Source organism: Marmota monax, unplaced genomic scaffold (genome assembly GCF_021218885.2).
Source record: "Marmota monax isolate L192 unplaced genomic scaffold, Marmota_monax_Labrador192_F-V1.1 WCK01_AAM20220418_F8-fsc00021, whole genome shotgun sequence".
Classification (NCBI taxonomy): Eukaryota; Metazoa; Chordata; class Mammalia; order Rodentia; family Sciuridae; genus Marmota; species Marmota monax.
The window spans coordinates 25,505,762-25,516,351 of NW_026695228.1; the positions used below are offsets into that span (position 1 = coordinate 25,505,762).

At 52.5% G+C, this 10,590-nt stretch overlaps 2 protein-coding genes across 2 annotated transcripts; both read left to right on the forward strand.

The window, feature by feature from the left end:
* Positions 1-4,162: 4,162 nt before the first annotated feature.
* On the forward strand, positions 4,163-7,593 carry Klf1 (KLF transcription factor 1). Its single transcript, XM_046437185.2, has 3 exons — positions 4,163-4,343; positions 4,957-5,782; positions 7,030-7,593. The coding sequence occupies exons 1-3, from the start codon at positions 4,257-4,259 to the stop codon at positions 7,203-7,205; spliced, it is 1,089 nt and encodes a 362-aa protein (XP_046293141.1). The 5' UTR covers positions 4,163-4,256; the 3' UTR covers positions 7,206-7,593.
* Positions 7,594-8,287: 694 nt separating this feature from the next.
* On the forward strand, positions 8,288-10,584 carry Dnase2 (deoxyribonuclease 2, lysosomal). The gene is made up of 6 exons (XM_046437186.2): positions 8,288-8,523; positions 8,664-8,844; positions 8,944-9,022; positions 9,216-9,380; positions 9,468-9,665; positions 10,061-10,584. Exons 1-6 carry the CDS (start codon positions 8,429-8,431, stop codon positions 10,396-10,398), a joined length of 1,056 nt encoding a protein of 351 aa, XP_046293142.1. The 5' UTR covers positions 8,288-8,428; the 3' UTR covers positions 10,399-10,584.
* The last annotated feature ends 6 nt before the right edge of the window (positions 10,585-10,590 follow it).

The following is a 10,590-nucleotide window of genomic DNA, read 5'->3' on the forward strand; positions in this document are numbered from 1 at the left end:
CATGAATGCTAAACACTTACTCTACCACTGAGCAACACCCCTGCCCTTATTTCTGTGATCATATGACTGCTATTTGTGTATTAGTCTGTGGTTGTATATCTGTATGCCGTTTTGTGTGGTTATGTGTCCAAGTGTGATACATCTGTGCCTAAGTGAGCAGCTGCACTCATTAGATCTCTTTTGTTGTTGTTGTGCTATGGATTAAACCCAGGGCCGTGTGCATGCGAGTCAAGCACTCTACCAACTGAGCTATATCCACAGCCTACTAGGTCTCTTTAAGAAGCATTTGTGTGTCATGCATTTGAATCTGGGAATTGAGTGCCTGACCATGTCCTCTGTCTTACAGTTACACATCTACTGTGACTTGCCTGTTCACCAACTGAAGAAAGCCCAGAAAGCAGGAGGGCCTTGCTCAGTGTCACAGTGGGCCTAACCAGGGCCCTTGCCAACCACATTGACACTCTAGAGAGTGATGTTATTTGGTGGGCCCTGCTTCTCACATCATCTCTGACTTAGTGTGGGATTGTGTCTGAATGTGATCATTGGCCTGCCTATCCCCAAGTGTCTGGGGCCTACGTCCCCCTGGACCCTCTCACCTTCTGGGCCCTGCTCACTCTTTTTTTTTTTTTTTTTAGAATTTTTTTTTTTTTTAAGAGAGAGAGAGAATTTTTTAATATTTATTTTTTTTTAGTTTTCGGCGGACACAACATCTTTGTATGTGGTGCTGAGGATCGAACCCGGGCCGCACGCATGCCAGGCGAGCGCGCTACCGCTTGAGCCACATCCCCAGCCCTAGAATTTTTTATAATATTTATTTTTTAGTTTTCGGTGGACACAACACCTTTTTATTTTATTTTTATGTGGTTCTGAGGATCAAACCCAGCGCCCTGTGCATGCCAGGAGAGCGCATTACCGCTTGAGCCACATCCCCAGCCCCCTTCTCACTCTTAATATCCAAATAAAATGGTTCCAGTCCTTCTTCCCACACAGCAGGAAATCCATCACTACCCTGAAATGCCTGGGATTCCACACAGGTCTCCTGGTCACCTCCCTCCTCCTGTAGCTAGTGGCTTCTCTCCTCCTTTCCACCAAAGCCTCCTTCCCTGGTGCTGGTATGGGGCGTTGGAGTTCTCTGATGCTCATTAGGGGTTAAGGAGCGATGACAACATACATGCTGGAAAACCCAAGTTGAGATTCTAACCTGGCTGCTCTAGGAAATCTATCATTCCTCCTGGCCACACACTCCAAGGAACTTTGTTTCCCAACCAGATGTCACCTAACCCCTAGACCCCTGTCTTCTTGCCTCATCTTGAAGAGCCAAACATGTCTGTGTAGTGCCTTATCTTAAACAGAGATCTCTCCCCAAGAGAAACTTTGCCTTCCTCTCCAGGAAACCACTCCAGTTACAATCAGTTTGTTTCACTGAGATGAAATACACATCACATTAACCATTTTAAAGTGTAAAATTCATTAGCACAGGCATGTAATTTGGCTGGCTGGGTCATTTTTAACTTTTGAGGAACCATCAAACTTTTCCAGGGCTTCGGTTGTGGCTCAGTGGTAGAGCGCTTGCCTAGCACGTGTGAGGCACTGGGTTCGATCCTCAGCACCACAGAAAAATAAATAAAGTAACATAAATAAATAAATAAATAAATAAACTTTTCCAGCTGGGTGAGGTGGCATTTACTTGTAATCCTAGCTACCTGGGAGGCTGAGGCAGGAGCACTGCAAGTTCATGAAAGCCAGCCTCAAGAACTTAGCAAGACTGTCTCAAAAAATAAAAAGGGCTGGAGATGTAGTTCAGTGTGTGGGGCTTTGGGTTCAATCCCCCGCCACAAAACAAAATAAGCAAAAAGCACCTGTTTTCCATAGTGGCTGTACCACCAACAGTGTGATTTCCCACGGTTCTGATTTCTCCACGTCCTCACCAACACTTCCATTTTGTTCTTATAATTCTCTTTATTATCTAGTTCACAGTGTTGGAGATTAAACCAGGGCCCTGTGCATGCTATGCATGCACTCTGGTCCTGAGCTGCACCTCCAGCTCTATTATATTTTGAGATGGCATCTGGCTGTGTTGCCGAGGTTGGTCTCCAAGCCCTGGGTTCAAGTGATCCTCCTGCTTCAGCCTCCAAGTACGTGGGACTACAGGTGTGCACCACTGTGCCTGGCTATTTTCCATTTTAAAAAAATTACAGCCATCCCAGTAGTTGTACCAACCCTCCTTTTTGCCTTTCCCTTCTACCCCAGGGTATGCAAAATTTTTTTTTAAATTTTATTATTAGTGTGTGTGTGTGTGTGTGTGTATATATATATATATATATATATATATATATATATATATATACATATATATATATATATAAATTTAGAGACAGGGTGTCACTAACTTGCTTAGCACCTTGCCATTGCTGAGTCTGGCTTTGAACTCACAATCCTCCTGTCTTAGCCTCCTGAGCCACTGGGCTTACAGGTGAATGCCACCGCGCCCAGCTCTTTTTTTTTTTTTTTTGTCTTTTTTGTGTTATGTGTTTATGGCACACTATGACTGGTCTGTGGTGACACATCCGTGTCTGGGTGAAGCTGTGTTCTGTATTAGGATGTTTGATTCCATGTCCCTGTGATTGTCTGTGCTTGGCTGCTTGCGCCCCCTATGGTTGGGCAATGGTAACTCTAAATTTGTGGCTACATATTGTGTCTGGGGCAGGTAGTGTGCTATTTAAAGTGCAGGTTTTGGGGAGGATGTCTGTGATTTTATGATGTATGGTTGTGTGCATGACTCCATCGCTATGTTTGTGGACAGCTGTGTGCAGCCACGTTTTATTTTTTTGTGTCTGAGGCCACCTCTGTTTTAGGGGGTTGTTTGACGTCAATAGTTATAATAACAACATACCCAGGAATCTCCGTGTGTCTACTTGGTTGTGGCCAAACTGTATCAGTGGAATTGTGTAACTGGGATTTTTTTTCAGCACCTGTCATTATGAATTCTGCATCTCAGGATTGTGTCTGTAAATATTGTGCAATGCTAAGCAATATAGTATCAACAACTGTTTGCATAGCATTTACAGTGCATTAAGTATTATAATTAATCTGGAGATGATTTAAAGTATTTAAAGGCTGTAAGAAGATTCTATACAAATAGTGCCATTTGTATAAGGGACTTGAACATCTGTGAATTTTAAAATCTGGGAGGGGGGTCCTGAACCAATCCCCTGTGGATATGGAAAGATGACTGTATATGTACAGAAACCCTACTTTCTGTGTGGTTTCCTGGACTAAGAGATCAGGAACTTGTGTCACTATGTAATTGCATGGCTATGTGAGCTAGGAACTGTTTCTGGGGCGTGAGGTTGTGTGCCTGTCCAAGCTCCCCAGGCACCAGAGTGGAGGCCTCTCTTGCAGAACCTCAGTGTGGTTCATTCATCGAGCAGTGGCCAGGCCCAGAGCCAGGGTTTGGGTCTCCTGCTTGATCCAACATCCCATCCCTGCCCCCATCACCTTGAAACAACTGTAACTGCACCAGCCTCCCCTTCCCCATAGTTCCATGCAGTGCCCACTGAGAGTCAGTGGTAGGCAATGGTTGGCTGATTGGCAGGGGCTCCCTCCCACCACAGGGTTCAGACCCTGAGAGCTCACATCCCAGTCAGTATGAAACCAAGCTAGTTTGCAGACCCACCCTCCAGCCCTCCCCCTCACTGGGGACACAGCTCTGGGTGTTCTGGGCCCCCACCTGATAGCAACCTCCGACATCTGGTGTGTCTGATAATGCCTGGCAGGGAGTTCGTGCCAAGTCCCGCCATCAGCACGGTTGCTGCTGTTTATTGGGGAGGGGAAGGGCTGCAGAGTCCTACTTGGGGAACAAGGGGGTCCCACAGCCCCTTCACAGAATATGCATTCTGTCACTTGCCCTTTCTCCAGAAAGGTAAACTGAGAGCAGGCCTCCAAGCTTCTCCCTTTTTGAGAACTCAGTGCCTCTTTACCCAACACCTGCACCCTCAATCCCAGGACCCCCCCAACCACCGACATCTGACTTAGCTTTGAAAACAGAATCAGTCTTTCAGGCCCAGCCCCAAACAGTAGGAGGTGAGGTCCGTTCCCCTGAAACAGTGACCCCTGCCTTGTCTGTGCCTTATCAAGGGCTGCAGCCAATCAGCTGAGGGCTGAGAGGAGCCCTCCAAGGGGCCCAGAGAGCCTCAGAGCCCACGAGGCAGCCAAGGGAGAGGAGGCCTGAGGTGCAGGGTGAGCACCAGCCAGCCATGGCCACAGCTGAGACTGCCTTGCCCTCCATCAGCACGCTGACGACCCTGGGCCCCTTCCCGGACACCCAGGAGGACTTCCTTAAGGTGGGGTCAGGTGGGATCCAGGTGGGCTGTCCACAAGTCAGTGCTGTGGCCACAGGTTTTTTTTTTTTTTTTTTTTTTTGGGGGGGGGCGGTTAGGCCTGCATTTTGCCTTGGTATTCTCCTCCATCCAGGTCTAGGGGGTTCTGAGGTTTGGGATGGGGCCTATTTCTGAAACGGAAAACTGAGGTGTGAGATGAACCCCTTGAGTGTTTAGGCTCAGAAGGACAGACAATGTCCCCGATATCAATTGGAAAGAGTAAAGCTATCTGGGGTTTTTCCAGGCCTTGGGACTTAATCTTATTAGGAGATGGGGAAGGAGAGGGAGGATCTGGGGGGCAACTGAGTCAAGGCTGGGTTTCCCCAACTCAGCTTCCCATCCCCAGTTCTACCACCCTTCCCCCATCCTGAATATGGCTGCAGATAAAGGAAGTCTTATCTTCTCTCTCCAGACAGACCTATGGACCTCTGTCTTTGGAGCTGAAGGAGAGTTAGGGGGGTAGTTTGGGGTATGACAGTCAGACAAGTCCCCTTTCAGAAGCCTCTGGCCAGCCACTGTCCCTGGGTAAAGTACCCCGGTGTCTGCTCAAGTCTTAAGCTGTGTGCTCCCTCTCCAGTGGTGGCGTTCCGAGGAGGCACAGGACATGGGTCCGGGTCCCCCCGACCACACGGGGCCACCCCTTTACGTGGGCATGGAGTCGGAAGACCAGCCTAGGGAGAATGAGGACAATGAGAAGGACGCGGCCGCCGACTGGGACCTGAGTCTTTTGCTCACCAACTTTCCGGGCCCGGAGCCGGGCGGTGAGCCCCGGACCTGTGCTCTGACGTCCAGTGAGGGCCCCGGGGCGCAATTCCCACCGCCGCCTGAGACTCTGGGCCCGTATGCCGGCGGCTCGGAGTTTTCGGCTGGGCTCTTGGGCTCCGAGGAGCAGGCAGGCTGGATTCGCCCTGCCCAGGGGGCGACAGCTCCCAACCCCTTAGTGGCACCAGCCCTGGCCCCGGCCCCCGAGCCCAAGGCACTGCAGCTGCAGCCAATGTACCCAGGGTCAGGTGCGGGCTCCTCGGGTAGCTACTTCCCGCGGACCGGGTTTTCAGTGCCCGCGGCTCCGGGCGCCCCCTACGGGCTGCTATCGGGGTATCCCGCGCTGTACCCAGCGCCGCAGTATCAAGGGCACTTCCAGTTCTTCCCCGGTCTCCCGGCGCCTTCGCCTGCCCCGGTCGCGACCCCATCCTATCTGAATTGCCTGGGACCCGGGACGGTGGGCACAGGACTCGGGGGCTCCGCAGGAGACTCAGGAGTAACTACAGACGTCGCTCCATCAAAGCGCAGTCGGCGCCCGTGGACGCACAAGAGGCAGGCTGCGCACACGTGCGCGCACCCGGGGTGCGGCAAGAGCTACACCAAGAGCTCCCACCTGAAGGCGCATCTGCGCACGCACACGGGTAAGGGGGCGGGGCCCGGGCGCGCGGCCGGGTTAGAACAGGACACCAGAGCAGAGCCCCGCCGCAGAGCGAGAAATTAAGAAGGGCGCGGGGGCTAAAGGCGAAGTGCAGGCCGGAGGGCAGGTTCTGGACGGCAGAGGCAGGGCTAAAAGCCGAGTCACAGCAAGGGGCGGGGCCAAGTGAGCGGGGAGGAGATCTGGAACTTCCCGGGCAGAGCCAGAGAGCACAGCACCAACGCTGGAGGAGGACCGGGCAGAAAAAGGGCCTGGAAAATTGGGGGAGCGTTTCAGTACTGGGGGCCGACTCGTAAGAGCTGCGCCAGGGCTGGTCGGAGGGGCAGAAGTCCGGACGAGGGGTGCAGCTAGAGGAGGGACTGTGGGGAGGGTTCAATCTGGAATGCCAGAGCCACTGAGGCCATGGCCAGTGTTTCGGGCACGTGTTTGCTTGGTGTTGAGGCTGAACCAGACGCGTAGGAGGCGTGGCTAGGACCCAGCAGGATAAGATGGGTATAATCAGTTTCAGGGTCGACTCACTGAGGAAAGGCCTCGACATCCAAGCAGGTCTAGAGCGTAAGAGGGGAGAGCTGGGAGACAAAAGGCATAAAAAGGGACTGGGAATGTGACTCAGTGGAATGCTTAAGGGCTTTGCTGCAATTCCCATCACCACCACCACCACCACCAACAACAACAACAACAACAAAAACAACAAAAAAAAAAAAAAAAGAAGAAGAAGAAGTTAGGTCCCAGGAGTGATAGACAAGGGTTAGGCCAAGTGTATACTGTCCCTCAAGCGCAGCGAGGAGATCATAACCACTGGACACAAGGCCTGGAACACGGAGGTGAATTTCAGGGTTCAGACACCAAGGTCAGGGGCGAGGTTACACAGCTGCTAAGGGCTCCCTGGTGCAAGAAAGGGCCTGGACTATTGGAGGCAGGACAGAAGGACAGGGTTGGGGCTGTCCTAGGACAGGGTACTAGGGCATAGGAAGTGAGGACAATGTTGTAGGGTGCAGGCTTGGGCCCAGGAAATGAGAGAGTGTGTGAGCCAATTGGAGGTATAGAGGAAGAAGAAGGGTGCATACACCGCAGGCCCCTGAAAATGAGTGTTCCTTTAGTATTATACCCTAGATACCTCACTTGCCCCACCCTAGTTCTGGCCCAGGCTGAGAAAAGGGATGTTACCTGATGCAGCAGACCCAGGGACACGGTGGGTCAGACAGTGGCACTCACAGCTTCCTTGCCCCTTAGGAGAGAAGCCATATGCCTGCTCGTGGGATGGCTGCGGCTGGAAGTTTGCACGCTCTGATGAGCTGACCCGCCACTTCCGGAAACACACAGGACTGCGTCCCTTCAGCTGCCAGTTCTGCCCGCGTGCTTTTTCACGCTCTGACCACCTAGCCTTGCACATGAAGCGCCACCTTTAAGCCCTGCCCTGGTACTTGGATCTTGCCGGGAACTGGGGAATGTAAAAAGTGGATCCATGCAGGGTTGTTTTCCCAAGGACAGAGGACCCTTGTTTGGACTCCACAAATCCACGGAAAGATCAAGAACTGACACAGACAAACCTAAGGGAGTCTCCAACCAAAGGGAGCCACACAGAAATATCTAACAGTCACACAGACCCAGCGCAACAGACCATCAAATAAATGGGACTCAGACCAGCTTGCAGGAAGCCCTGGACAGCGGGAGGTGGGTGGTGTGAGGTTTCCCAGAGACCTAGGGCCTGCAAGGGAGCTTCATGCCAATACTCCTGAAGCTCCACATCAGTTGGGAATGGTTATGGGTCCTATAAAAATGCCCTTCCTATATAAAGCTTCCTCGTTGACCTGACTGGATTATGAGGGTTGGAAGTTGGAAGGAAGTTGTACCACCAGAGGTGATATGGGGTGGGGGGTACACGTCCTCATCTAAACTTCGATATCCCCTCACTAACGATGACCTGGGCCTTCCGGGCACTGCAGGGCTTTGTCATCCCCTTTCCACTTCTAAGACTAAGCACCGTCCTGTATCCTGTCTTGAGCTCTGGGGACATTCACAACGACAGTGTCCCTCCATTTAAGAATCCTCAGACTGGCCCCAAAACTTCATCATGATCCAAGGTGACTCAGCTAGCTGGGGGGGGGGGGGAGGAGGAGCCTGAGAAAACATGCAAAATGAAAACAGAGAAGAAGGGGAGTATCAGTCCCCTTAAGAGAACATAGGTGACAAGAGCTGGGCCTAATTACAAGGCAAGAAAGTGGGGGAAACCCAAACTTGTGCCTGATTCAGATGCGGAAGCTAGAGAGGGTTCCAAAAGAAGAGTGGTCTGAGATTAGCCTCCCAGAGAGAAACCGGGGCGAGACTCCCACAGAGGCCCCATCAGAGGCCCGGCACCAGACCGCCCTGCCCTAAGGGGGCGTGGAGAGGGGCGGAGTCTGCGGCTGAGGCTGGCCCTGTGGAGGGCGGGCCTGCGGGGAGGCGCCGCCTGGAGGGGAGCCCCGCCCTTGCAGGGGATGGGAGGCTGCCCTTCCAAATCACTGCGTTGGTTCTCAGAGGCGGAGTCTCCACCCTGGAGATGTTTCCGCCCAGGTTTGGGGAAGTAAGGGCCTCTAGGAACTTGTGACCGGGTTCCCCCCTGTCTCAACTCAGATTCCTCAATTCCAGCCCCATGGCAGCGCTGAATAGGCTGCTGCTGGTCGCTCTGCTGTGGGTCCCTGCCGGGGCCCTGAGCTGCTATGGGGACTCGGGGCAGCCGGTGGACTGGTGAGCCAGCAGGCCACGGGGCTGGGCGGGGGCAAGATGCGGGAGAGCCGCCGGGAGCCTCTGGCTTGCTGGGTGGTTCCATGAAGCGTGGAGCTTCTTCTCTACCCCTTCTCCTTTTCTGTGCCTTCCCCAACCTCCAGGTTCGTTGTCTACAAGCTGCCAGCCCACAACCACCCTGGGGATGCGGTCTGGAGGGGAATGCGGTACAAATACTTGGACGAGAAATCAGGGGGCTGGCGCGACGGCGTGGGGTCCATTAACAGCTCCACAGGGGCCGTGGGCCGCAGCCTGCTGCCGCTGTATCGTGGCAACACTAGCCAGGTGAACGATGCTGTCCGAACTTGGGTGTGAGACTCTAGGAGAGGCCCCGCCTGGGGGGAACCTATAGGTTACTCCTCTCTCCCCCATCCCCCATCCCAGCTGGCCTTCCTACTCTACAATGACCAGCCGCCTGACTCCAGCATAGTTCAGGACTCTTCCAGCCGCGGGCATACGAAAGGTGAGTCCTGGTCTGGGAGCTAAGGAGGGGCCCTGTTTCCTTATGCATTTTTCCCAAGCTAACATTTGACCTCATGGAGGGTGGGTATCTGTTCCCTACCTACACCCTCTCCAAGACCCCATGCAAAATGCAGATAATCTTGCTTGAGGGGGAATACTTTGAGCAGTCCCCTGATCCCTTTCTTCTGGTTTAGGCGTCCTGCTCCTGGACCAAGAAGGGGGCTTTTGGCTGGTTCACAGCGTGCCACATTTCCCTCCACCCTCCTCCTCTGGTGCATACAGCTGGCCTCATAATGCTCAAACATATGGACAGACCCTCCTCTGTGTTTCTTTTCCCCTTTCCCAGTTCTCAGAGATTGGTGAGTAGAGTTAGCAAGGTAAGTCTAAATTCCCGGATCAAAAGTTGGAATGATCAGCCTCACATTCCCTTCTTCCTTGTCCTCCAGGCGGGCAACTGACCTACACTTACCCCCAGGTCTATGACCACAAGCTGGATAGTGTCATTGCCCGGAAACTCCCCATCCTGGAGAAAGTGGTCAGTGGCTCCCATGTTACCCAAGAACCCTGGAACAGCAGTGTAACACTCGTGACACAGGCAGGGACTGCTTTCCAGAGCTTTGCCAAATCTGGAAAGTTTGGAGATGGTAAGCCTTGAGGCTGAGGGGTGGTGTGTTCTTTGTGGAAGGGCAATCTGGTGTAGCCACGGCTTAGAACAAGCCAAGATCAGGTTTCTTTGGCAGCCATAATCACATGAGAGGTAAACAACCATCAGGGTTCAGATTTTGATTTCTGGCTGTGTGATGTGTGATTTCATCTGAGCCTGTTTTCTTGTCTGGAAATGGGAACACCGATGCCTACCTTAAAGCATGGTTGTGAATGAAGTGATGCACATAAAGTCTTTGGTAAGGGCCATGAATGTTAATGTTGTCATTCTTGCAGTTGATGAGAATTGACAATTTAGCCCAGAGACAGGGAGTGACCTAGGGAATCTCTAGCATTGGCCCTGCCCCTGGCCATGTCCTCTTTCTATTTTCTGCAGACTTGTATTCAGGCTGGTTGGCCGCAGCTCTTGGCAGCAACCTGCAGGTCCAGTTCTGGCCAAATTCTAGAGGCACCCTGCCCTCCAACTGTTCAGGGACCCAACACGTTCTGGATGTGACCCAGATAAGCTTCCCTGGACCAAGTGGACCAAGCTTCAATGCCACAGAGGACCACTCCAAATGGTGTGTGGCCCCAGAAGGGCCCTGGGCCTGTGTGAGTGACATGAATAGGAACCTCCGAGAAAAATATCGGGGTGGAGGCACACTGTGTGCCCAGCTGCCTGCCCTCTGGAAGGCCTTCCAGCCCCTGGTGGAAAACTGTGATCCCTGTAGCTAATAGAGCAGGGTCAGCAGAACAAAGAACTAAGGCTTGGGAGCCAGTTTGGACTTGAGTTTGAACCCCAGTTTAGCCCCCTCCTAATTGTGTGACCTCAATTATGTGCCTTAGTCTACAAATCTACAAAATGGAGATTGTAACACGTGCCACTCAGGATTGTTGAATAAAAGGAAATCCTTTGGATGATGCTAT

Excerpts from the sequence above, each read along its gene's own strand:
- Dnase2 (XM_046437186.2), top strand. The coding sequence starts at position 8,429 with ATGGCAGCGCTGAATAGGCTGCTGCTGGTCGCTCTGCTGTGGGTCCCT. Across the intron at positions 8,524-8,663 it reads TCGGGGCAGCCGGTGGACTG|GTTCGTTGTCTACAAGCTGC; the intron begins GTGAGCCAGCAG and ends CCCAACCTCCAG. Across the intron at positions 9,023-9,215 it reads CAGCCGCGGGCATACGAAAG|GCGTCCTGCTCCTGGACCAA; the intron begins GTGAGTCCTGGT and ends CTTCTGGTTTAG.
- Klf1 (XM_046437185.2), top strand. The coding sequence starts at position 4,257 with ATGGCCACAGCTGAGACTGCCTTGCCCTCCATCAGCACGCTGACGACC. Across the intron at positions 4,344-4,956 it reads CCCAGGAGGACTTCCTTAAG|TGGTGGCGTTCCGAGGAGGC; the intron begins GTGGGGTCAGGT and ends CTCCCTCTCCAG. Across the intron at positions 5,783-7,029 it reads GCATCTGCGCACGCACACGG|GAGAGAAGCCATATGCCTGC; the intron begins GTAAGGGGGCGG and ends CTTGCCCCTTAG.